A 26,234-nucleotide genomic window follows, 5' to 3' on the forward strand; every position below is an offset into this window, starting at 1 on the left:
GAGACCTCTGTGGGGATACATCAAGATCTTAATGACTTTTTGGTTCTTGAAATAGAAAAATCTAAACATGGTACAGCAGAAAATGTCTTGGATGTCTCTTAGGGTGGGCATCATTGTTCAAATCAGGAGAGACTGGCAGCTTGCTGAGAGCCTCCTTGTTTGCTTTGATGGTAGGTGCCTACAGTTGTGCATGACAGGACAGGCTTCTGACCTGAATTCAGTCCTCTGATACACCATCCCCCTAAATCAGACTAGGTAGGGCATTAGAGCAAAAATAGCATTTAGATACTTGTAAAATGTTCTCTCTCTCCCTGATCCATCAGTAAAATACCATAGCTGATAACAGTGCTTTTCAGTTATGTAAATGCTCTTGAAAATCAATTTGCAAACAACATAAATCTCTGAAGTTGTTTTTATTTCAGTAATTCCTTCTCCTTTCTCAGGGAGGCCATCCTGTTCCATGAAGAGAAGCTGTAGGAGAAGACTTATGTTTAAGCTAAACTGTAGTAAAATGCAGTTTATACAGTAGAGTCAATACTCCTGAGCAGAATTTATGGGGCCTTAGACTTCCATGGAGAGTGAAGTGGGCAAAGAACCTTGACAGAGTATAGACAGGGTGTGTGTACTGCACTTGTACCAGAGAGAGAAATCTTGATGTAATTAGAAAGCAAATTGGAACTGTTCAGTGCAGTTTTTTCTCCAAATTATCTGAAAAACAGAATGGCATTTTAAAAGGCAAGATTTTTTTAATTACTGCAAGTGTTGGCTGAGTTTTTTTGAGCACACTAGGGATCTAGGGCTGTTTTTCACTCTAACTATCAAAGTGTTTTCCTTTCATAGCTGTATCACCTCCAAACCAACAAATGCCTGGTTGCCCAGGGCCACCCAAGTCAGAAAGGAGGCCTGGTGGTGGTTCGGGAATGTGACTACAACGATCAGAACCAGGTATGGGGTTCCCAATTATATTGAATTAATTAATGTCTTTAAAATGACCAATAAGTTTTCCTGCTGGCAAAGTGCCCTGGTGTGACATCTCATCAGGACAGGCTGATTACAGAGGGTCATTCAAACCATGGGGCTGGCCAAGGGCACTGTGGAGCTCCTACTAATGCTGAGTGTTGGATGTTATAATCTCCTGTCTCTATGGCATGAATCTCTCTATTTGGCTGAAGGCTGCCCTGAAGTGGCTCCTGATGGGTTCCTAATCCACTGATTGGCACTTCAGAATTTGTAGCAGCTCTTTCAGTTGGTTCCTTATACTGGAATTTAAAGCAGCCCTTTCCTGCCCTGCTGGTGTTTGTGTACTGCACAACCAGTCCTCTGCTGCTGGAGTGGCTGCAGTTTGGGATAAATGAATGATTTGTTGTTAAATAAAAGGAATTCAGAAGATTCTTTGGCCACAGGTGAATTGCTGATCTGGGGATTAATTAGGGATAGATGTGGAAACCTAATGAGAATTTTTGGATCACTACATGAGGCCTTTGCTGTTTCACTTCTTGCAGGTGACAGAAATTCAGGACTTGGATAAAAAGTCTCCAGGACAGAGAGATCTTCAGCTAATGCCATAAAGGCTTGCATAGCTAAGAACTATTCTGAGAACTTTATGATTTAGGAGCCCATGGGACCCAATTCTAAAAGCTAGGTTGGATCTAAAGAGAAAAGTAATCAAAGACACAGAATAAATGGAGCATGGGATGTAAAGCAGCATAGCTTTAGTAAAGGTGGGTTGTGCTGGACTAACTTGATGCTCTATGACACAGGCAACAGTTTTCAGGGTATGGAAACTGCAGCAGTGGAGGCAGAGTGATTTGAGATAGTCCCAGCAAAATGCTGTGTGCTTTGTCACCTAATGGGACTTTGTGCCTCCTATTGTGGCCTCACCAGCTGAGTGTGACAGAGGAAGACAGAGGGGTGTTTGCAGTTCTCTGGATAAGTGTGGCTGGCTCTTGACACGTGGCCTCCAGGTCCAGTTGTCAGGAGCAAGTACATCCTTGTACTTCACCTCTGGAGCACTGAGAAATCATCGCCGTGACCAAATTGCCAGTTCCTGTGTTAAGGGTGGATTAATTAAAGCTGGCATGAGAATTTTTCCTATTTGAACTATTCTGTTAGCCATAGGACAGGCAGCAAGTCTTGTAAATATAGAGGCTGTGTGAGTGTAATACTGACTGATGGGCACCATCACCACCAAGTGATTGCACATTTGCAGTGCCAAAGCTGCAATTCTGAGCAATTCTGTCTTTGGGTGAGAGAGCCTGGGCATGATGTCCACACAGTTATGCTTCCCTTCTCCTTGCTGCAATATTTCTCATCATGAAGTGCCACATGCATGAAGGAAAATCTGACTTTTTTTAATCCAGGAGAGCAAATTTCAGTTATCCCTTTGGTACTGAGCAAGATAAATCTGTGCTGTGATTGTTGATCTTTGGCTGCTTTTCTCATGAATCTGGTTTACTAGTGATAAATTTAGCAATTATTTCTCATAAAAAAAACTGGCTGTGCTATCTTCTTTCACAATGATTTTGTTTTTCAACCAAGTATGTCAACCAACACTGTTTTTCTGCTATTACACTTATTTTGTTCTCCTAATAAATCCCATGAATGCATTCAGCCAGCTTGCTGTCATAACCTTTTGAACAGTCTTGCTGTAGATAAGTGAGAACAATGTAGAGAAAGATGACATTTATTTAGCAGCTTCTTATAAAAATAGCAAGAAACATCCTGACTATTGGAAGCTTTTAACTGTAGTTTCACTCAGCTTGTTGGCATTTTCAGCTGGTTTTGCCCTAGAATTATCTGGTTTATGCCTTTGTCCTAGGAAAAAGGCCTGTGTTTGGTCTGGTGAATTCATGTGAGAGTTGACCAGCTTCTCTAAAGTCATGGGACTGGCCTTAAAAGCAATACTGTTTGATCTTTGGTTTATGCTTGCTTTGTTTTCTCTAGCCTTCATGGCTGCTAAGGAATTTCAAATTCTCATTTAACTTGGATTTAAAAGAAAAAACAGGTATTCTGTAGCTTTCAATTATATCAGCATTATGGGCAATCCTTTTCATTGTAGTTGACTTAGATGGTCATCATTAAGTAGAGCTGAAAATTAGTCAAGCACACCACACTGTCCTATTTTCTCAGGCTTGACATGACTGACATTGAGTTCATATTTTTGCTATAGAAAGAAAATAATAGGGGAAGTGGTTTTTGTATCTAGAAAATATATTAAAAATTTCGTCTGTAAGTTATAATGAAAACTAGGATGCTCTATTAACTGTAGTAGAAGCAGTCTGGGATAATTCTGGGGACTGGACACAATCCCAGTTTTAGAAAACAAAGTCTTCACAGTGATGATATCCTAACTCTGCTAGTTAGGAAGTGCATGCAGGTTGAAAATATCCTGTACCTCTGTTGCTTCTTTTTTTTTTATAGATTAGATTTTTTAATGGTTGTGTTTGGGTTTTTTTGTGGTTTTTTTTTTTTTTTTTAATTTTCAGGAAAATACATAGGTGGATAAAAGAAGAGAGCTCTCAGAAATGAGACATAAATCCTGGGAAGGCACTTTTCTGCTTACAGACTTTAGATACTGTACTGCCTGCCAGGAATTTCTTTCCCATATGGGGCTGTTGCTCCTGACAGTCTTTAGCAACAAGAGCTGAACATTATCCTTTCAGTGTTCAGCAGAAAATTAGTTAATAATTTTTTGAGTATGCTAAGGCTTGCAATTATGTAACAAAGAAACCTCATGGGGCTTTACTTTCCTGGTGCTTGAATCTGTTAATAATCTGCAAATTCATAGTGATACTCTAATCTGGATTTGGAACCAAATTTGGGGCTATTTTTCCTCTTCCTTTGTTTTCTACACTAAACTTATAATTAGTTTGAAATTAATTTTGGCTGTCTTGTGTAAGCCTTTCTGGAGAAGTATCACACTGGATTTAACTACTGCCTTGTGTTCTTTGCCATTACTCAGCTTTTGATTGAAGATCTGTTCCCTGTGTCACTGCAGTCTTCTCTCTCCACTCTTACCAGTTCATCTCTTGTTTGGACTTGGCTCCATCATTGTTCTTTCAATAGTAATTCTCTCTGGCAAGTCCTGCCATTTCTCCATTCTCTCCTCCCTCTTTAATCTTGCCATGCTTTCTTTTTCATGGCAGGCTTTAAACAGAAAAGACTATTTTAGAAGGCACAAAATGCCTGAGGTTGGGGCAAATTTTAATGTGATCTCTGCATTTCTTCCAAGGAGGCCTCCCTTGTGTTATAATAGTCACTGTGATAATGAACTGCGTGCTTTCCAGTCATGCTGTCCAACTGAGGCTGTGTCCCAAATCCCAACACCCCCCAGAAGGCTGCTTTTAGTTTCATAGGCCAAAAAAAGAGACAAAGCAAAATTTATGTGCCTGACTTTTCTGCCTAGAGTTTGATATGTCATATTCTGACTGTGAAACTCATGCAGACTTAATGGAAAAAAAATTAATTACACAGTGGGCATGGCAGCACTGAGCTGAGACATGGGAACAGGGCTGGAACAGGAGCACAGCACAAGAACTTTGTGTGTCTGTAGGTACTTCAGGGACAGGTATGGCGGGCTCAGCTCCTCTTGTTTCCCATGACAGGGGGAAGGGAGTTGCCTTGCCCAGCATCCCCAGAGGCTGGGAAGTGCTGTCCAGCTGCCCTGTGAGTGCCAGGGCTGCACTGTGCATTGGGAATAGCTGTCATTGGGTGCTGAGCCAGATGCTCCCAGTATCTTCCCTGCACTGCAGGGCTACACTTTCCATTTACTTCTCTTTTCTCTACCCCTCTGTAACCCAGCATATTTTGAGGTGAAAACCCCCAAGTTCCTTAATTGCTTTGCTTTCTGGCTTGGGATTCAGACTCTCCTGTTGGTTATGAGAGCTCCAGGTCTTCCACAGATGTGATCTTGGCCAAGGGAGGGAGAACCAGCAGCTCCTGCAGTTGAACCAGGCTGCTGTTCCTGCTTCCCTGAATGTCCAGCTGTGCCAGATGTGCCTTGCTGAGAGCCAGCAGGGTTTGGGCATGAATGGCAGAAACTGAAGGTGCCTGACACATTTCTGTGCCAAGAACAAAAATTACCTGCTCTGTTCAAGCAGCATGTGGGAGAGGACAGACAAGAGGCAGCTTGAGTGTGTCCTTGCTGCTTGTTGGAACTGACAGTTGGTTTTTTCAGTGTGATCACAGAGAAACTCTTCTGTCATGTAAATTTAGGAGCCCAATTGCAGTTGAAGCTGCAAATATGAACCAGTGCATTCCTGTTTCATGCAGGTGGACCCAGGGAGGGGACTGCATTCAATTCTCACCACTCACTGCAAGGCCCGTCTCTGACATCGAGATGTTGAAGCGTCTCCTCTGTAGGTCAACAAAAGATTCAGGGAAACTGCCCTGAAAATTGCAATAAATGTCTTTCTGTCTTCTCTTGCAGGTCTGGATTTACAATGAGGATCACGAGCTGATTTTAAACAATCTGCTTTGCTTGGATGTCTCTGAAACTCGCTCGTCCGATCCCCCTCGTCTCATGAAGTGCCACGGCTCTGGTGGCTCCCAGCAGTGGACATTTGGGGTAAGGGGAGAGGCTGCCCTATGGCACATTACATGTAATCAGTGTCTCAGTCAGGGACAGCAGCACTAACAGGACATCAGGGCCGAGTTTAATTGTGACCAAACCTCAGCTGTACCAAGGCAGTTGCACTGTACCAGGCTCAGCCCATGGTTCAGGCAGCCTGTACAGAAGTTGCTTTGATGGCTGCATTTCAGTCTTAATAAGACTTTTGCTGTGCTCTGGGACATGCAGACCCTTTGCAACAAAGAAAGGTTTCTGCAGCTCCACTGAGCTTTTCTTTTGCCAATCACAGCCCCCCACAGCACTGTGGCTCATCTGGAATATGCCAGAGAGAACAAAATCCACTCCAGAGCTTTGTTATGTTAGGTTTGCAGGCCTGGGAGACAGGAGGAGTCCATGTGGTGATTCCTGCTTAGTGATTGAAGAAGCACAGGGCAGAGCAGTTGCTTCTGCCCTGCAATTGATCTCATTAGTTGAATTGTTAAAGCCAGAAGTGGCCCATTCCACAAAACTGAGCCAGTGCTGCTCACACATGGAATTTGTCTCCTGGATATTCACTCAGAGGCTGTCCCTGACATGCCCTCAGCCTAGCTGAGAGTCTGTAGCACCAACATGGTTGAACAAAGGGAGGGAGAGCCCTGCCAGCACTGCCAGTGGTGCTTCCAGCACAGCTCTGCACAGCCTGTCTCAGGTTCCTACCATGCTGCTGGTTGGCAGCTCGAGTTCCCAAGGGGAGTCCCACCAGTCCTGTTGCAGCCCAGGATGGTGTGGAGATACAGAGGCAGATACTGTGTGAGCCCAGGGTTGTGTGTGTCTGACACTGGCACCAGCACTTCCACAGCCCCCAGGGACAGTGGGAACAGTGAGCTGAGCAGTTCTGCTGGGCAGAGGTTGTTGAAGGCTCTGCAGCTGCTGTTAGCAGGCAGGGATGTACAGGAGTGGGGGAAGGGCCACTGGCATTGGGTGCATGTGGCTGTTGGTGATGCCTGTGGCAGGACTGGAGAATCTGCACTTCATGTGTGACACGTGGGCTTTGAGCTGGCCATGGCCACTGTGGGTGTGGGAGGTGGATCTGAACAGGGTCACATTGGTGCTCATCAGTGATCCACAAGAAAAGAAAGTGACTCAAACACTAGGATTGATTAGGAAGGGGATAGAAACTGAAGCAGGGAAATGTCAGCACACCATGGCGGTTTGTACTGCATGTGCTGGTCCCCTCCTCTCAGAAAGGCTGAATTAGGCCTGAAGAAGGCTCAGAGGGGCATGGAAAGGCAAATGGAAGGTGTGGGGCAACTTTCCCATGAGGAATATGAGAGCTGGCTGGGGCCCTTTAGATATCAAGCCTTTTGGAACAAGGGGAACTCCATTGAGTGAGTCATTGATACAGGGAAATACTAACTGAGCACTGCCAGTTGTGGTACAAGACTTGGATTGGGGGGATATTTTGGAGGAGTGTTTTGCTTTCTTACCATGTCCTCCTGCTTCACTGGGCATGTGGTTGTGGCCACAGGCACTGGCAGAGCCTGGCATGGCTGTTCTCGTGGATCTGCTCCCTCTGTGCAGGAGAGCAGGAGGTGGCTGCCCACGGGAGCTGCTGGGGCTGTGCAGAGAGCCCTTTCCAGACAGCTGCTACAGGCTGGTAGTAGAGGAGATGGCACAGTCATCTAAAGGTGATAAAAGAATAGGATCTGTTCCCTTGTCACTCTTGGCTGGGGTTTGGCCTTGCCCTGGCTGTGGGCACCCACCATGCACGAGGCCTGTCATGATGTGTGGGTGCTGAGGGCAAGGGCACTGCTAATGCAGGGTCAGATGCAAAACAGGGATCTCTGTTCAGCCTGGAGAAGTGAGGGCTCCAGGGAGACCTTAAAGCATCCTTGCAGTGCCTAAGGAGGCTACAGGAGAGCTGGAGAGGGATGTTTTGCTAGAGCATGGAGAGATAAGACAAGGGGGAATGGCTTTGAACTGACAGAGGGCAAGTTTAGGTTAGATATGAAGAAATTCTTTTCTGTGAGGGTGGTGTGATGCTGGAACAGGTTGCTCAGAGAAGCTGTGGATGCCCCATCCCTAGAAATGTTCATGGCAAAGTTGTATGGGCTTGGAGCAACCTGGTCTAATGGAAGGTGTCTCTGCCCATGGCCGAGGGCTTGACATGAATGATCTTTAAGGTCCCTCCCAACCCAAACCATTCTAGAATTCTATGGCCTGTCTGTGCCCACTACAGTCTAGTGGGCTCTCTCTTTGCTGAGTGCTGGGGAATGGGTTTGATCATCCCTCCACCTCATTAAAAGACTGTGGTATAAACAAAATCCCAGCTGGGGGCCTGTGAGGATGTGAGAGCCTTTGTTTCAAAGTCTGGATGTGGTTATGGGGTGTGCTGTACTCCACTGCTGCTGTGGGTCTGGAGTGTCAGGGAGGCTGCTGAAAGGCTCATCTGTCAGAGGGAGCACCCCCTCCCCTTGGGCATCACTTCCAGCCCCAGTTTGACAATGGAGAACAGAAATTTTAGTAAATAAATCCCATCTGTCTTTGTCTGCTCTAGAAAAACAACCGCCTGTACCAGGTCTCCGTGGGGCAGTGCCTCAAGGTGGTGGATCCCCTGAGCCACAAGGGCTACGTGACCGTGGCCATCTGCGACGGGTCCCTTCCTCAGCAGTGGCACTTTGAGAGCTGAGACAGCCAGGAGGTGGCTGAGGAGAGTTCAGCTGAGCCCTGGTTCCCCTTCAGCCACGATCTGAAGTCATTCTGGAGGGGTTTGTGTGGAGCCCTTGGCTGCTACACCTGGCACAACCATGGAAGGACCTGCTGGAAATGCCCTGCCCTGAGGAGCTGAGCGTGGGAAGGTCGGGGTGGTCACTGGTCCCTGGTCACACACTGAGAGCAGCAGCCCCACTGCACCAAGAAGTGAAATTCATCATCGCTTCCTTGGATGGTCCTGGATTATTATTGGACTGGTTTTAAGTAAGAGAAATCATTAGAGCAATGTAATTTAAATGGTGAGATTTCAGCTCTGTGGATCTTCTAAATGACAATGACAGAAAGGAGTCCTCCTTGACTATTTCATGTGCAGTATCTCAATAATTTACATTTCTAGTATGGGATTACTGGCCAAAATTATTTTACTTTTTCTGGAAAATATTTTTATTCCCTTTCATCTTCTGATAATTGTCATTTGAAATATTTAAATTTAGTTCTTTTAATTTTAGGACATTTCATGTAGTTTAAGTTCTTTGCTGTCATTCGTCACCTCATATTTAAAACAAAGTAACTATTGCAAAGTCTATTTTGATGACTCATGACAGTAGCTGCATTTAAAATAAACTATCATTTTTTATTAATTTGTATGGCCTTACTCTTTGTAGCTGTTAGACCAGAAAGCACCAACTTAGACACTGATGGAAATTAATGTTCAGACAATTTGGGTCTTGTTTTCACTCCCTCTCTCCCTTCCTCACGTCTTGGAAGGCTTGACAGATAATTACTGGGTATTTTTACTCCACTTCTCTCTTTTCATTTATTTTACTATTTCTTTGACTTCCTGCCTCAGTTTCTTCAGTGTGTGGGAGCTCCTGCAGAAGAGAAAAGCTGCTCTTACCCAGTGTATTTTTTCTTAGCACCGTTGTTGGCCTTGTTTCCCACCCCACAGCCACAGCCTTCCCTGGGAACGTGCAGTTTGGATTTTGGAAGTTCCAGGACAGCCTTGTGCAGCAGAAACATTCTCCAACTGCACAAATACTCCAGCATCCCCTTCCTGACCTTTTGGGCAACGTGAAGAAAGTAATGATAATGCTAGAATAATTATAGACCCACATCTTTCTGCAGAGAGGAGATTTGATTGTGCCAGACTCTGCTTGGTCCTTCACCCACCTGCCAGGGCCAGCACCTGGGAGGAGAGAAGCAGAGGATGCAAAGGAGCAGGTAAGAGTGGCCTGGCCACAGGGCAGCTGCTTTGCCTAGTCCTGGAAGGAGTGAGCCCCTGGCTCACTGGAGAACCACGTACCAGCGTTTAAAAAGCAGAAGCAATGGGCTGAAGTTATTCAAGGTAAAGCATTACAATGGGAATAATTAAGTAAGACACCAGCCATGCTCCTTCCTACCAAGGAAAGCCTCTAAAACCAACCCCAGCCCCCTTGGTCAGCTGAGCCTGTGCTGTGCCTTGCTCAGGGGCAGCTGGAGTCTTTCCATCAGTTCCCAGGTGACTCCTGCAGTCAGGCAGGGCTTGCAGGGTAGGGCTGGAACATGGTGTCAGCTCAGGTGAGCCCTTTCATTGGCAGCAGTGGCAACCTGGGGGGTTGCTGTGTGTGGAATTCCAGTCTTTGCTGGGGTGAAAGGATGGGCTGCAGCTTCCTTTGTGCCTGTCTGGTTCACCCTGACTGCTGGCACAGCTCCTCCCAGCTGTGTGCAGGGGAACAATTCTCTGGGACATTGGTGGTGGGAGCCACATTGTGCAGAAGCCTTGCTTGGCCTTTTCTTCTGTTGCCTTTTTGTTGTCTTTTTTTAGAAAAAGTAAAAAATCAGGAAACAAACAAATAAATCCTCAAACAGGGAGAGCCACAGCTTGCTTTATTTACAGTCTGAGTCAGTTGCCACAGAGAATTTTGGACCTTTTGCTCCCAGTGGGGAGAGTTGGAGGCTGCTGTCACCGGGAACGGCGCTGGTTTGCAGGAGCAGATGGAGGTGATGGCGTTTGGGATGGTGACAGTTGGTCCTGCAGGGCATTCCTGGCCACAGACAGACCTGGTGCAGCCACACAGCCAGGCCATCAGCTGAGGGTGAGAGATCTCTGCTGGGAAAACCCAGCCCTGGGCCAGGGGCCTGTTCCCAGCTGGGCTGCCGGCTGTGAGCAGGAATTCAGAGTTCTGCCCTGTATTTGAGTGACTGCTCCCAGCTGACCTAGGAGGCTCTGGTGAATAGGAAGCACAGAAGGAAAAGCCTCATCCCTGTCAGAGGCCCCAGCTTGCTGCTGTCATACTGAGAATTTATTATTTGTAAAGAAGGAAACTCTGTCTGGGGCTGAATTTTTAAGTCCCAGTGTCAAGCTCTTGCTTCTTGCTGGCTCCTGGAGTGGGTGGTGGCCGTGGACAGACAGATCCTGCAGCAGCCAAAGTGCACCACATCAGTAACACCAGGGAACAGCTCTGGCCTGGCTGCTTCCCACTGCTCCATGGTAAGTCTTGGAGCCTTTTTTTAGTCTGGACCTATTCTGGGAGCTTGCTGGGAATGTCTCTGGTGGTAAACATGGAGGTTTAACCCCACTCTGTCCTTTTTGCCCATTCTGGAGGGGACTGGGGAAGGGTGTTCAGTGTTCCAGCTCAGGGGCTGAGATGAGGATGTGGCAGCCACTGTGACATTTAGGATGCACTGGAAAAGGGGGAAGGCAAAATATTTCTCAGTGGTGGAAGCAGACACAGATCTTGGAAGAAGCAGAAACCAGACACCTCAAATGACAACAGGAGGATGCACTTTATAGATGTAAAATATTTTTATTCGTAAATGCTGATCTTCTAAATCTGTTTCCACAAATTCCAAAACCCATAACACTCTGTATACTTCAAAAAATTCATTTTTTTGTGTTGTTTTTGTATTTTTTTTGCCAACATTAGATACTATTATACAGAACAGAAAAAACTGTAGGACAAATACTGGTAGGATGTTGGAATATTGTACAAGAGAAGAAAAATATTCAAGAAACAATTTAATACAGCTATTTATCAAGAGAAAAATATATACAATTGATTTATTCTGTAAGATAAAAATACATCATGCCATATACATTACAAGTTCAGAACTGTATTACTGAATATACCAACAGTTTACAGTCCACTTTAATTGTGCACACAAAAAAAAAAAAACTTCATTTTTTTTTTTTATATTTAGCCTGTGAAGTGTCAGTACCAGAATTTTAAGTACAAAATAAAAAGCTAACCTGGTTCAAAATGCTGATTAAATTTCTACAAGCAAACACAAAACAGTGTTTATTTTTAAAGAAATGTAAACAAAAACAATCCATACAAACACATCTTTAAATTACATTTTCCAAAATCCTATTGCCAGAGTCCTGCAGCTGCAAGCACATTACACCTAATTTTTTTCCTTGTTTTCCTTTTAAGAAGGCTATCACATGAGACTGAAGCTCCAACTCATTCTATGCTGTTTACATGATTTAATCTGTAGGCTGAACAGTCACCTAATCCTTGACTACTTTTGCTGAAGAATAAAAACCATGTCCAGCCTCTGTTTTGGGTGGTTTTAGCAGTTATTCACAGTTATCACAAATTGTAAGCACAAAAAAACCTGACTTAAGAAATAGGGATGCAACAATATAATACAAATAAAATTAATCTAAATTACCCAAACATCTACAAAAGTCAGAGTTGTAATATACACTGCCTTTACCAGGCTTAAGGTTTACTTAAAAAAATTCTCATAAGACCACAGTTGAGACTGCTTTAAACATACAAAACCCCCTCTCTTTAAATTGAGATTTTGGTTATTCCGAACTGGGAATCGCATGTCCGTGAGTTCATGAGATCATATTGTAACATCCCTATCAACGTTTGAGAATAAGCACCCGAACTGCTGCAGAGTCTGGTAGCATTTGGTCAATAACTATTTTTATACTGTATTTTTTTTCTCAAAATATTTACACTTTTATACAAAGTAACAGAGTTTGTTAGTTCTGCAGGTAACAGCAGCAGCTTGGCTTTCTTCTAACTTTCTTTTTAAAAATAGCTTCATTCACTTATTCAATAATAAATACAAAAAGGTTCTCTTATTTTACAGAAATCAAAAACTACAATAAACTGACTCATGGAATCAAGTATTTAAATGTATTTTAGTGCAAGTTATTTTTTCCCTTAGCTCTATCCCTAAGGAAGTCGTTTCAGTACATTCCTTGTTCAGTGGTGTCTACTTTTATTTAAAATTTTTTTCTTTAATTAGAGGGCCTGCCCCTTTATCAAATAAGGCTGTGGCCAGCACTTTGGACTTCTCCCTTTCGCTGGTGATTTCAGTCTTACATTCATAGTGGCCACCTGCCCTCCTGCAGGTCAGCCAGCGGTTCTTTGCCCAAGTTAAACAGTTTCTCCTTAGTGAGCTCAAAAACAAAAGTGCTGGACCATTCTGTTAACTCTGTTTCACCTCCACATGTCTGGAAAGTCAGCTTCAGATTTTGCCGGCTTGCTTCTGGCGCTTGTTGGTTGGTGGGTTATTTTTCCTTTTTTTTTTCTTTTTTTTTTTTTTTTCTTTTTAAATACTTGTGTAAAAATCTGTATTTCCAGAAGTGATATTTTTTTTCCCCCTTTAAAAAGGCAACAATTTTCCGTCGACAAAATCAAAATGTGAATCACTTCTTCCTAGGGACAAGCAACCCTCAAAGACAGCAAGGAATGCATTCTAGTTCATCCACTTTCGGCAGTTTACAGCTCCACAGTGACATGGAATCTTGTGCTGGTCATCTTCAAAATCAAACTTATAGTCGTAGCAAAGCTGGAAGGAAAGGCACAAGAGTGGTTATGGAAGAGCTGGGATTTGCCACAACAGGTTAAACAGCAAAACGCAGCAGAGGCTGCACTGTAAGGGACAGGCACGGTGTTACAGGAAAGGGGAAGGGAAATGTCACCTCTCCCCAGAGCAAACAAGTTGTGCCACTGGCCAGGAATCACAGAACGGATGCACGTGGCAAGAGGGGTGTAAAGAACTTGCCCTACCTCCTCCCCCTTCTGGATTCTTCTGCTGGAGCTGATGATAATTTTGTGTCCTCTCTCAAAAGTGACCACCTCAGCCACGCAGTTGGGCGCGCACGAATGGTTGATGTACCTACGAAAGGAGAGTGGGACAGATGAAACCTCTTAGGAAAAGCCAGCCCTTGAGGCAAATGTGAACCAAACCTCAGGATGGCCTTAGCTCCATGGGCTCACCGCCTTTCCACATACAATTACATTACTCTGTACTTGTTTCTTTACCTAAAAAATGTCAAAAAAAAATCAAGGATCAAAAAAAATTCCTTTCTTCACAGCTGCCACGAAACGTAACTGAAAGATGAGCAAAGCTGATGGAAGAGACAGTGGGACAGTTTGAAGACTGAATGTACCAGCTCAGAAAATAAACCCCACAAACTCAGAGCCTCCAACAGCCCCAGGCCAACACGGGGGATGCCCAGGAGGAGGTCAGGGATCCCTCCAGGGCCACCCACCTTGCAGGGCCTCCCGTTAGGGTGGCGTCGATGACGTGGTCGTTGTCAATGCGGAACATGTACACGCCCCGGTTCTGGAAGACACAAGCGGCACAAGGACTCTGGTGAGGTTTTACTGCATTGCCAGTGATGAGCCAACAACATGGGCCAGCTCCATTCTGCATTCCAGCTCAGGCACTGCCCACTGGCTCACGAGGGAAAGCACTGCCACGTACTGCCTGTGTCCCCATGGGTTCGTGAGGGATGATGGGTCATGAACACAAACCTCCGGATAATTCAGTTTTCCCCAAGAGCTTCCTACTGCCTTTCATCCAGGGTATATGATGGCCTCCCAGACAGGCACTAACTGATACAACGCCATCAAGTTACACAAAGGAAGTGGTTTTAAATTTAAGAAGTTCTTATTAAAAATGGAGGTCCTAACATATCTGGCAGAACTGTGTCCTCTGGAACAGAGAATGTGTCCTCCCTACCTGGCCAGGGTGCTGAGATGTATTAAACACTGGAATACTCTGATAACAACCATTGTAGAATCCTCTGGTTTTATTTTAAGCCTATTTGCATTTATGGCACAGCAGAAAACAAATCAGGGGACCTGAATTCATCAGGCAGACCAGCATTTGTTTTGTTCTTTGAATGTCTGAATGGGAAAGGGGAAAGAGAGAATGAACCAACAGCCTTACCTGAGACTCATAGAGCTTCTCCTTCCTGTTTGCCACCTCATTCCGGATAATTGTCCCGATATATTCAATGACCATTGTGTGCTTTTCAATGTCTCGAGCAGCATATAAGCCCAGGCCCTACAGAAAGTACACGGAGAGTTAATAACTTTACACTCACACTGTGTTCCTCACTGTGCCCCAAACCAGCAGTGGAAAGGGGAGAGAGAGAAGCAGCACTGATTAATAATTGATGCAGTAAAAACTCAATGCAGAATCCAGCCTCACACATATCCCAGAAAACTTGGCTGCTGTCTTGGTGAGAAAGTTGTTCTTACCCCTCTGACACAGACTGTGTAAAGGTTATAAATTCACTGAGAAATAAAAGAGGGTTCTGCGAGGAACCCAGGCATGGTGAAGTTCAGCCTGAAATAAACAACAACCATGCCCACACATGGCAGGATTAGTGACAAAGCTTTTCCAAAACAGACTGTGGGGCAAACCAGCAGCATCACAACAAGCAATGGATTCTATACTCTTATGAAGGCAAACAAGTACTGAGCTCTTCCTGCTGGTCTTGTATGGCTTCATCAGCTTGGCCTGAGCATCTCATGCTTCCACTGTGTATTTCTATTTTTATTAAGTTTTACTATGGTTTTGAGGAATAGGCTAAAAAAAAAAAAAAACAACAAACCACTCCAGAACTTTAAAAAAATCCTTTTTCTAGATGACAATAACAAAGGAATTTTTAAGATATTTACAGTAATTAGAAACAAAACTTACTTAAGGTAAATCTGTGCAATTGATGTGGCACGTTAAAATTTTAAGATTAGGAACGAGATTGGAAGGAATTCTGCAATAGGTTTAATTTCAAATTTTCATCTGGATTTGGATAAATATATAAGACATCTACAAAATTTAGCTGTAAACCACAATTTTTAAAATTCCATTTCCTGAAGTGGGAGCTGACCTGAATGCGAGAGCGAGCCAGGTACACGTTGGATTTCCACTCGGTTTTCATCTTGCGGTACTGGGAGGACTTGGAATGGACGAACTGTTTGCTGTAAGGCGCGTTCAGCTCCCCCGTGACTGTGCTCTGAAAGGACTTCGATGTGCTGGTGCTATTCAAGGTGTGAGGCCTGTAGGGATTGGGCATGTAACAGGAAAGAATACAAGAAAAACTGAAGATTTCTCTGAAAACAGCCGGGAAACCCAATAAAAATCCTCTCAGACATACAGACACTTAAAGCCAGCTAGCGGAGACACAAAGCAGTTCCTCTGACTGGGGCATGCACATTCACAGCCAAGGACGACAGGGTTTGTAAGCAGCAGACGAAAGCACAAATAACCCTAAAGCAGCCTATAAACCCTGGGCTGTACTATGTGAAATTAAAACAAAATACCTTAACACAAACCTCTTGACATGGGTACTCATTTTAGGCTCGGCACGGGCACAGCCCGTGGGGTTGATGGCAAGAGGAAGTTCCATTAAGGGGTTTCGGCCATAGCGGAAAGTGTAGTTCTCACAGGCCTCAACCCCTGGCAGCTGCAAAAAAAAAAAAAAAAAAGAACAGAGAGAAAGAAAAAAACCCAAATAATTACATGTTTAATTACACGTGAAAAAAAATGTCTGCTTTTCCACACTTCTTTCTGGTTCCCTTCTCATGTGTCTATCCAGCAAGTGGGATGATCCAGCAAGAACTGGGGTGGTGAACTCACCGATTCTGCAATCCTGGCCACTGCAGAGACTGTCAAACCAAAGAGGTCTTCACCCTTCAGATAGCTGGGGAACAGCTGGAGCATTTCAGATTCTTTCCTAACAGAAGCAACGGGCTCCAGGATTTTATCCCACACACCTACACAACCATTGGGAGAGAATTACAGTGATCAAAAAAATAAAAACTATTGCAGTTGGTTTTAAAACAAATGCCTGAGGATATGGGAACCAGAACCCAGCACTGAGAAAGCTTTTGTCTTTGATTGCCTGTACAAACAGGCCAGGGCCTAAAAAGTGAAGGGAAGAATGACTGTTGAGTTGCTAATTTTTGGGATTTAACAAATCCCAAACAAAAACACCATTGATTCTGCACCCTCAGTCCTCAGAAATGAAGCTTTCACTGTTCTCAGCATGGAAACTTTGGGTCCTCTGACAAGAACATGGACAGGCTTCTCTTGAGAAATCGTGCAGAAGTAAGATTTTCTGAAAATACACAATATATTCTATTTCCACTGATTGTTTGTAGTCAGTGCTCATTAGCACCCACAGCACCAAGGCCTTGAGACATGGAGGGTTACAGGCCTCCAGCACATGCACAAGCCAATTTCCAAGAGCTGTCTAGGTGTTTATGGACACCCTGACATTCTTCACCCTGACAGAGACATTACCCACCCTGAGAACAATGTGGTCACTCAGCTGTTTTTAGAGCTCCCTAACTGGAGCCCAGTTGATTAAAGGTAACTCAGCAGTGGCTCTGTGTTTAACAAAGTCACGTTTCATGAAATGAAACCCACACTGACTTTCCTACTGCTTTAGTTCATTTTCAAACTCAATCTTGGGTCTCCTCTGTGGACTTGGAACAATTCTTCTGATCTGCAGCTTATACAATTTCTTCAGAGGTGATCACAGCCTTCACAGCAGGGTATTAAAAATGGGCCCTGGAAGCTCACTATAAACATTATGTTAGAACAGTGCCTACAACAGCTGCTTCAAACAGGTACTGTACCACAGGAATCAGCAGTACCACAATGAACAGCAAAGCCACAAATTCATCATCTTGGCTGACAAAATTTACCTTTAGGTGTTGTGTCAGTCAGAACCAGATCCTCGTGGCCCTGCTCCACCACCTTGATGACGAAGAGCGGGAGCCCGTCCTTCTCCTCGATGGAGCAGAGGTAGCGGCAGCGCCTGTTGGCGTACCTCATGCTCCAGTACAGCCGGCTGGCCTCGTAGCCCACGGGGAACAGGGCTTTGGAGGAGTGGAAGGCCTGCATCTGCTGTGGCAGCAGCTGGCCCACGGCGTGGAAGATGAGGCTTCCCACACGGAAGGTGTGGTCGCGCTCGCCGCGCTGGACGATGCTGGCGATCTGCCGCACCTCGTCGCGCTGCACATACACCCTCCGGAACACCGCGAAGTAACTCAGCTCCTGCTCGTGAGTTCCCTTTGGTTTGTGCATGGGGCAAAGCATGGTCTTGTCTTTAAAAAACATGCATTGTGCTTTTATGGCACAGGTAAAATGGTAAATATTGGTGCACCTTAACCTGTGGCAACCGCTGGTGGCACCCATTTTGTGACAGAACATGCATTTCATCTGCAGGCCTCTCCGCAGTGCTAGTTCCACGTTTATTAAGGCACCAGCTTGTGTCTCGTAGACTTCTGTAGACCAAAGAGCACAGTTCAAATGGACCCAAAGGTCTAAATCCAGGTTGAGGAGCCTTGCTGGTCCATCAGTTAATCCGTCACCCTCCTCATGACAGAAGCAACATTTCCTGTAGTCTTTAGGCACGGGGTCTGGTTTAAGGGTTGTGCCCAGTTTTTTAAGAAATTCATCTATTTCTTCTTCACAAGGAGGTTTGAATGATCCTTTAGGAATCACAATCTGAATGCTCCACTTTTTCCATTTCATCCCTTTCCATTTCTTACTGGGAGGCCGGCAGTCCTCCAGACTGCTGTGTATTGCTTTTAACCTGGGTTTCAGTTTCACCGTTACCTTCAGCTCATCCGGTTTCGCCTCCACCTTGGCTGCTTCAAAGGCAGGGGGGAACATGATGGGGGGTGATGAGGGTGGGGAAACCTTCTCCTGCAGCTGAGGCAGACAATGGACATCCAAAGTGGAGATGTTGTTGCTGTACTGATGGAATGCTTTGGGCGGCCTCTCCTTCATCGGCGACTGTGGCAGGGGTGGGACCGATTCCTGATAATCAACAGAAAACTCTTTAAGAAAAAGATCCCAAACCTGTTAATCATTAAATAAAACCTGAAAACATGGGCAGCTCAGTATGGGAGAGGTTTCTCCAAATGCCTAAAATCATGATGCATCAACAGAGAAAGATTAAATTATCCTGACCCATGCTACCACAGCTTGGACCAGGATTTGGAGCAGGAAACTCCCTGCCTACCTAGAACATGGTGTCCCTTTGATACATGAGAGAAAGCACAAATAATGCTTCATCCAGGTTCTGAATGCAGAACTCCTCAATTGCCCTTGGTGAGCTGACTGCCAGCTTTAGCTCCTAGGGATTCTTAGAAAGTTTTGTTACGACACAAAGTCACAAACTAATTTAAAGCATAAGAATCTGCTATATGGTAGAAATGGAGAATTTAGAACTAGTGCCACATAATTTTTTCCTGGAAACAAGTGAGGAGTAATTTCTGCAGGGCTCCGGATTAAATACAACTTGAGGACTTAAACTATACAGTCACAGTAAACAAGAATTATACCTGCAGAGATTTGTGGAAAAAAAAAAAAAACAAACAAAAAACTAAGAGAGAAAACAAGAACAATAAAGGAAGTTTATATTATGAAGTGCTTAACGTGGTTTGTGTGATTAATCTTGAAAGAGTAAATTAAAGGATCAAGAGGCTGAACATGACATTTAATTAACTTAATTAGGTACATGCTGATGCACTTGTAGAGGAATGTTACCCTGTTTATACAACAACTGAAAATGAGCTACATGGGACACTAAAAGGATATGGATGTACACAGAGTTATCTTCTCCAGGTTGTATGTTTTTAATTCAGTTCCTCCTGAGAGAGTAAGGAGGATGCACTTGAAGGAAAGCTTCAAACTATACAGTCCATACAGGACTATGGAACACATTAATTAGGTAAAGCTTGAAGGACACAGCCTGTTCTGACCAATAGTTTAGGGAAAAAAGGTACATTTGATCTAGAAAGAGCAGAAGACAATTCAGTTAAAAGAAGTACTCAAAAAATTTTAACTGTGAGAAACTCAACAACATTCAGTCTTCAGTGAAGACTATTTCACTTTTAGTGTTTACATAATTAGATAAATTTAAGTTCCCCTTCTTCTGACCCTGAATGACCCCTGAGACAGCAAGAAATTATGCCACTCAGGTGTTGGATACCCCTTGCAGTGTCTGCAGGCAGAGAACTACAGCAGAATTATTCTCAGGGGACCACCTGAGAAAATTCCCTAGCCTGATTCTAGTTCAGTGAATGAACTTCTTCAGATGTACTTCTCCAGTAATAAAAAACTGCTTTCCCTGGTCACTGTCAGCTCACAGGCTCCTTACTGGTGTTCTGGTAATCAATGTTTTAAAATGGCAGCTTCACCCAAATAAAGTAAGGGAACAGGATTCTATTTTCCCAGTTACACTGAACAAATGAAACTCTTTTTACAACTCTTTTTACATCTTGCTGCTCAATTATTATTTTCACAGCTGTAATTTTATTTTTAACTGTACAAGCCAAATCCAAATGCAGGATATACCCCTTAAAAATGTGTCTGTGGTTGTTTACAATGCCCAGAGAACTTGAATCACTCATTGTTTGAGACTGCATCTTCAAAGCCTGGGAGGGGAGCCAAAGGTGATGGCTTTTCTGCCATGCATCTGTCAGACACAAAGTTCTGCAAATATGATTTTTAATTCATGCTGTTGCTTCAGAATCTCAACGTCTGAATACAGAGCAATTAATTTATAAACCTCTCAGATGAAGTGCAAACTTCCCCCTTGGCCCCTCTCTGTTCTCCAACAAATAGCTGCAATAATTTCAGCTCACTTGGGTCTGCCAGTGTTTGATACTTACTTTGTTCTCTGAGTTTTTTGCTTGCACAGCTGCTGAATAAAGAACAAAGCAGTTGTTGCTACAGAATACAATGTCCTTCATTTTATCTGAGCCTTCTTGGGAATCCTGGGAATCAAACACAGAAGAAGTGCATTTTAATACCATTCTTCACATAGTAAGTGTAATGAAACAAGTCTTCCAATCTGGCTGGAAACTCTTTTATTTGTAGAACATTTGTGAAATAATGAGGGATGCTGTGATATAAATACTTGATTATTTGACAGATCTAACGTTGCCACCACCTACACCCCTGTTCTTCAGCATTTCCTGCCTTTCACAGAAGTTTAACAATCAAAATAAAGCATTCTACACCAAGCACCCATCTGCTCCATAGGCACTCTTGCAAAGCAAAATCCATTTTCTTTTATCTTTAGATGGCAAAAGAATGTCTCATTTCAGCCTAATCAAAGCCAGATCACACTGTTTTATCTACTGATCCATCTACAAAACCTTACTGGGAATTCAGTTGCATTCCTGTCTGCATGAACACTTTACTCTCTGCAAGTTCTGGCTGTGTCTTTGTGGTGTAGTCACCTCCACTTCCAGAATGCACTGAAGAGCAACGGCATTCTTTGAAGGAATGACAGTTCCCAGTGTAAGGACAAGAGATTGCAACTGAAATAGGATTCCTGCCCAAAAAGAGTGCAAGTATTCTGGCTCTTACAGTAATTCCTGACACAGCAATGTGGCTGCCTCACAAATGAGCTTTTTTTGAATTGAGGTCCCTGAAGAAGTCAGGGAAGGAACTGGTAGCAGAGCTTTGAGAAGCCCCATAGATGGGACCTGTTTTATGAAATGTCCTGGGATTCATTTTGTATCAGTAACAACTTTGCCATTTTTTAGCTGTACTGCCTGAATGTCCCACTCTGAATCAGGACACACAAGGAAGGGGAACACCACAGGAAGCTGAAGTGCTCTTGGCTGGCAGGACAAGCAGGGCTTTGTGCCATCCCTTGCTTTAAGGAGCCCAGCTGAGCACAGGGCCCTGCCCTGGCACCTCAGCACTGACCTGTTTGAGGAAGGGCAGGTCCTTGAAGGATTTCCTCACGCCACTGCCCAGAACCACGACCTTGCAGTGGGAGCACCAGCGAGGCCTCAGTGCTGAGCCTTCTGCCATGCTCTGGCTGTGATCCTTGTAGCCAGCCAGACCTAGGGAACAGATTTTCCGTCAGAGGCTGGATCAGATCAAACCAAATTTATGAGATATCACAGTATTCTACTGGTGTAGAGCACTAGCACCCTCCTGAATAGGGCATGGAAGGAGGGCTTTAAACCTCGACCTGACAGGTAAATTGTATGAATCAGACCTAAAAACAGCTGTGCAAACCAGGAAAAAACACATTCTTGTGTAAAAAAATCACAAAATTACCAAACACAGGAATACAGGCTTGAACAACTATGTCAAGCTTTCCAGCATGGGAACAATCTTCCTGAATTATGTATTTTAAACCAGACTGGATATAAAAAACCCTAATAATCTTAGGAATTAGGGAAGAAATGCCTCACTGACAGTGATGTAAACAGACAATGGAAATCTGAGATGGATGAGAACTACTCATGGTGAAATCCAGGAGCATCCACATGATCATGTAAGAAGTGAAAAGTTTTGTTTAGAACAAGAATCAATTACTGAATTCTAGAGCATGGATTTCTGAGGCTGAGATGCATCAATAATGACTCAGTTAAACCGTGGTACTGAACACTGGGAGGTTCAAGCCCACTCACCATTGCTGTTGGCAGGGAATGGCACATGGGGCTGCTTCAGTCCATAGGGCCCCACGATCCTGGCAGGTCCCATGGATCCTGCCTGGGGACCCTGCAGGAGCAAGTGCTGCCTGTACTCCACAGACGGGTTCCCTCTGTGAGTGTTGGTGGCTGCCATGGAGGATGGGACATCTGGAGCATTACTGACCTCGTAACTGTTGGGAATTCTGACATGGAGCAGGTTGGAGAATGCTGCTACAACGCTACTGATGTTCTAAGAACAGGAATAAAAACCAAAAAAAAATGTTTACATCTGACAAGCAGCTCAGACAGCAGAGATACAAACTATTAGAAGATTGCAACTGCAGCATTATTGCACTGTAACCCCCTCAGAGTCACTATACATAACCCAAATTAACTGCTGTTGTACTCTATGTAATACATGCTTATTCTTTTTACCTCAGCAGCTGTGGGATGTAAAGTAATTGCTACAGAGATAAGGCCAGATTTGGGACCATTCTGGGATGGTCCAAGCTGGGAGGAGAAGAAGCCAGAACCAGGTAAGGCTCCTGAACCGGGTTCTGATTTTATGTAATTCCTTTTGGCTTCTGAACCTGAAAATAAACCAGAATACAGCACATTAATCCTACACTTAAAGGAACAGACAGAAAACCAATCCTAGCTGTAAATGTTCACTCTGCTGCAGCCTCACCTTTCCCAGTGCTGCTGGGCAGGATGGGAATGATGGGAGATGGGACAGGTTCTGGGTTCTCCTCCTTTACAACTGACAAGTCTGGGTAGCGACTGATCTCCATTCCCACCACGCTCTCAGGAGAGGAAGAAGGAACAAAGCTGTCAGGAGTGTCCCTGTCCTCACAGTGATCTTGAACCCTAGAACAAAACCCAAAAAGCCTGGTTTGGAAATGGACTAAACTTTTGGTAAGCCAAAGTTAGAAATCATGACAGGGAACTAAAATGAACTTGCTGGTTGCTCCTGGTCACGGAACACAAGTAGGTGGTTGGCCATCACCTCTGGGTATCTCATATTCCATTGCACACATATTCCATTTCTTGGGAAAGATCCATGGAGAAAACAAAGACACTAACAAAGCCAAACCCCCTGTTCCCCATGGCTCTATCCACCAGGGTAAAAAAAACGAGCATTTAATATTTGAACTGTTTTAATATTTAAAAATAATACTCTCTGGCCTTTATCCACATACAGGCTCCACGGCTTCACAGACACCCATATTTTGGGCAGGCAAGTGAAAGGGAGGCAAACGGGAAGATCTCTGCAGGGAGACCCATGTGCCAGCCAGTGTTTCTCACCTGGGACACTGAGTGGAGCTCTGCAGTTTCAGGCTGGCTCCTGCACAGTCTTGCTGTTGCTACAGCAGTCACCTGTCACTGTAGCACCACACTGCTCCAGGAAAAGCAGATATTTGTATAGTTTTCTTCCACTTCTAAGAGATCAAGGTAAGGAATCCCTAACAATTTAGCAGAATCTGGAGTCGAGCAATAGAAGCAGGTCTAGCAAGCTACTTCACCATGCTGCTCTCTACATATGGAATGTTAAGAGTTAAAATGATCCCATTCCATTCTCTGCCATTCTGTGCCTGTGCAAAAAGGATTTTGTTTCTCCACACCTTCGCAGTCTCATCCAATGAAAGATCACAGAATCTGCTCCAAACACCCTTTTGAAGATGTCAAGTAAAACCTACCTTAACTCCTCCTGGTTGTTGTGAGGTGGTGTTGGAAGTGAAGCAGGGACATCCACAGTTTTTGGGCCCTGAGCCATTGCTCTGGCTAATAAATCATCTTGTGGTCTGAAAGGCAACTGGAACTGCTTTGGCCCCAGAGCTTTGGTAACTGAAACCAGAGAGGCACAGCACAATGAGACATCTGGACAGCTCTTCCAGTGATAGATATGCTGCCTGCTGGGTGTGGGTGGGGCCTGATGGTGACAACACTCTCAAGGCATTTGGGAGTTCAAGTAATTGTGACCATTCAGGATTAACTTCCATTTTTACAAAAACCTGCAAATTTTGAGCAAACAGGGCCTGAAAAACTTTTGAGTGTGTCTTCTGCCACTATGAGAGGATGATTGTTTATGTAAAAAACCCACAGAACTACAAAAAAATCAAAAATTTTGCAACGACAAAGGAAAAGTGGTGTGAAAAAAAGGATTTTAATCACTGAATAGTCTTTACAAAGACCCAGTATAAAGAACAGAAAGCAATTTTAACTGTCCAAATTGTAATTATCAGGAAATACACACTTACTGCACACATTCTGGATAGGCTGCTTTGAGCTCACTCAACCAAGGAGCTCATGCCAGTCATTTGTACTGGACCCAAAAAACTGATCTTAAGGTTTTCTTTCTCATTTCTTAAGAGTGTGTCTAGTTCTCAAAATATTTTTTAATGGGAACAAGGCAAAGGCACTGACACCTTACACTATAATGGTGTAAAATATTGCTGGCTAGTCATTATTATAACCTTGAGAAGTCTGGGCATTTTGTTTTTCTAAAGGAGCATTGCAACTGAGAAGCATCCTAGGAGGTAACCTGGAGGAGGAGTCTGAGGGGACACCTCGCAGCAGCCTCCAGCTTCCTCATGATGGGGGGCAGAGGGGCAGGTGTGGATCTCTTCTCTGGTCACCAGTGAAGGGACCCAAGGAAATGGCCTGAAGTTGTGCCAGGAGAGGTTTAGGTTGGATATCAGCAAAAGGTTCTTCACCCAGAGGGTGGCTGAGCACTGAACAGGCTCCCCAGGGCAGTGGTCACAGCACCAAACCTGACAGAGCTCCAGGAGCGTTTGGACAACACTCTCAAGCCCAGGATGGGATTGCTGGGGGTGTCCAGTGCAGGGCTGGGAGCTGGACTCAATAATCCTTGTGGGTCCCTTCCAACTCAGCCTGCTTTGTGATTCTAAGATCTATTTTGCCATTTGCTAGAAGCAGGACAGACCTTACAGCACCAACACACATGAGCCTTACCATCATGGCCTCCCAGCACTCCAGCCTTGCCAGCGAGCTCCTCGGTGGTGGCGAAGCCATTGACCAACTTCTGGCAGGCCACGGGCGGCGGCGTGGGAGGGAGAGAGGCAGGGGGGGTCGGGGGATTGCTCAGATTGTTCTGCTGCAGGACAGGAATTAAAGGACCATCAATCAGGATGGAACACAGCGAGACAACGTGCCTTGTTCCAGTACCACACAGTGCAACCCACTCAGAGTTTTACACCCAGATGTAGAACTGATACGCAGCCATAGCTGAGACCCAAGCATGAGACACAAAGGTATCTACTGGACAAGACACAATGATTGGCTTTTCTTGTATCAGGGATATCAGAGTAACAGTTCACATGAGTAAACACTGCCAAATACCCTACCAAAAGATTTACAAAAATGCACAAAGAACATTAAAAGGAATGATTTCCAACAGGTTCCTACAGTTTCAGCAAAGGTCCCAACTCCATGCTGAGAGAGCTGTTCCACAGTGACTCTCCAGCACCATGAACAAGTCAGCTTCCCCAGCTGCCCCTCAAGGGGAAGCTGCCTCACCTTCAGCACAGGATGAGCTGTCACTGAAGCAGCCACCATGGAGCAGCAAATATTCTGCAAGTCCATACTCTGGGCTACCTCTCACCAGTTTATTCAACTGCCCATATTTTAAATGAAAATTAAATGAGAACTTCAGTATCTGCTGTTCCTGCAGTCATGCCCACAAAGTTAATCCTCATTACTTTTGACCACAAGAACTATTTCTGTAGGTCCCATTCTCAGCTTACACACTGTGTAAGACTGGAGAAAACACCACTGGTTTTAATAGGTTTTCATATTAGGGTATCCAAGCAGCAAATTTGATTCTGTCTGTTCAGTATCCCACTGCCCTCCCAGTACTGCCACTCTGATCTCAGAGACTAAGTTTCAAATGCTGTGGGTTATTAACTCATCAACAAACAGTCTATTTTGTTCAGAGTTCCCAGGGTCTTAGTTAGGGCTTGGTGGGCAAATGAGAAAAAGTCTATTTCTTATTTAATTCACATTAAGAAATGTTTAATGCTTTCAATGACTTTGCAAAATACTGAGAATTCAGTCTTTTCTGCTCCACAAAACTGTAATTACAATTTTCATTATTTAGCATCCATTTGTTAAAAGAGTATTTGTAGTTTTTCATTAGTTTACAACAACACAGTTTCCAGAACCAATATTCTCTTTCAGAGAGTAAAACAATGGCGACTGTTTCACACTATCTAGTCGAGCAATGGAAGGTTATTCTTCTTCTAGTTGCATAAAAGGCAAGA

At 44.3% G+C, this 26,234-nt stretch overlaps 2 protein-coding genes across 16 annotated transcripts in view; one reads left to right on the forward strand and one right to left on the reverse strand.

Moving 5' to 3' along the window:
* The window catches only part of GALNT11 (polypeptide N-acetylgalactosaminyltransferase 11), a 45,514-nt gene extending 36,613 nt beyond the window's left edge, over window positions 1-8,901 (forward strand). For all 3 annotated transcript variants that reach the window (XM_059839457.1, XM_059839466.1, XM_059839448.1), the window contains exons 10-12: window positions 841-945; window positions 5,429-5,566; window positions 8,106-8,901. In XM_059839457.1, coding sequence (XP_059695440.1) covers window positions 841-945; window positions 5,429-5,566; window positions 8,106-8,237 — 375 coding nt within the window. In that variant the 3' untranslated portion in view covers window positions 8,238-8,901. The remainder of the gene's footprint in view (window positions 1-840; window positions 946-5,428; window positions 5,567-8,105) is intronic.
* A 2,125-nt stretch (window positions 8,902-11,026) lies between these two features.
* Window positions 11,027-26,234, reverse strand: part of KMT2C (lysine methyltransferase 2C) — a 187,840-nt gene continuing 172,632 nt past the window's right edge. For 10 of the 13 annotated variants that reach the window (XM_059839320.1, XM_059839379.1, XM_059839397.1 and 7 more), the window contains 15 exons: window positions 24,928-25,069; window positions 23,652-23,799; window positions 22,643-22,821; window positions 22,390-22,544; window positions 21,952-22,204; window positions 21,236-21,375; window positions 20,188-20,292; window positions 17,209-18,328; window positions 16,136-16,272; window positions 15,820-15,962; window positions 15,387-15,555; window positions 14,441-14,557; window positions 13,758-13,831; window positions 13,273-13,381; window positions 11,027-13,051 (listed from right to left, as the gene is read on the reverse strand). In XM_059839320.1, the coding sequence (XP_059695303.1) occupies window positions 12,959-13,051; window positions 13,273-13,381; window positions 13,758-13,831; window positions 14,441-14,557; window positions 15,387-15,555; window positions 15,820-15,962; window positions 16,136-16,272; window positions 17,209-18,328; window positions 20,188-20,292; window positions 21,236-21,375; window positions 21,952-22,204; window positions 22,390-22,544; window positions 22,643-22,821; window positions 23,652-23,799; window positions 24,928-25,069 (3,084 nt within the window). In that variant the 3' untranslated portion in view covers window positions 11,027-12,958. The remainder of the gene's footprint in view (window positions 13,052-13,272; window positions 13,382-13,757; window positions 13,832-14,440; window positions 14,558-15,386; window positions 15,556-15,819; window positions 15,963-16,135; window positions 16,273-17,208; window positions 18,329-20,187; window positions 20,293-21,235; window positions 21,376-21,951; window positions 22,205-22,389; window positions 22,545-22,642; window positions 22,822-23,651; window positions 23,800-24,927; window positions 25,070-26,234) is intronic. The other 3 variants (XM_059839435.1, XM_059839341.1, XM_059839350.1) reach the window with 3 other exon arrangements.

Source organism: Haemorhous mexicanus, chromosome 1 (genome assembly GCF_027477595.1).
Source record: "Haemorhous mexicanus isolate bHaeMex1 chromosome 1, bHaeMex1.pri, whole genome shotgun sequence".
Classification (NCBI taxonomy): Eukaryota; Metazoa; Chordata; class Aves; order Passeriformes; family Fringillidae; genus Haemorhous; species Haemorhous mexicanus.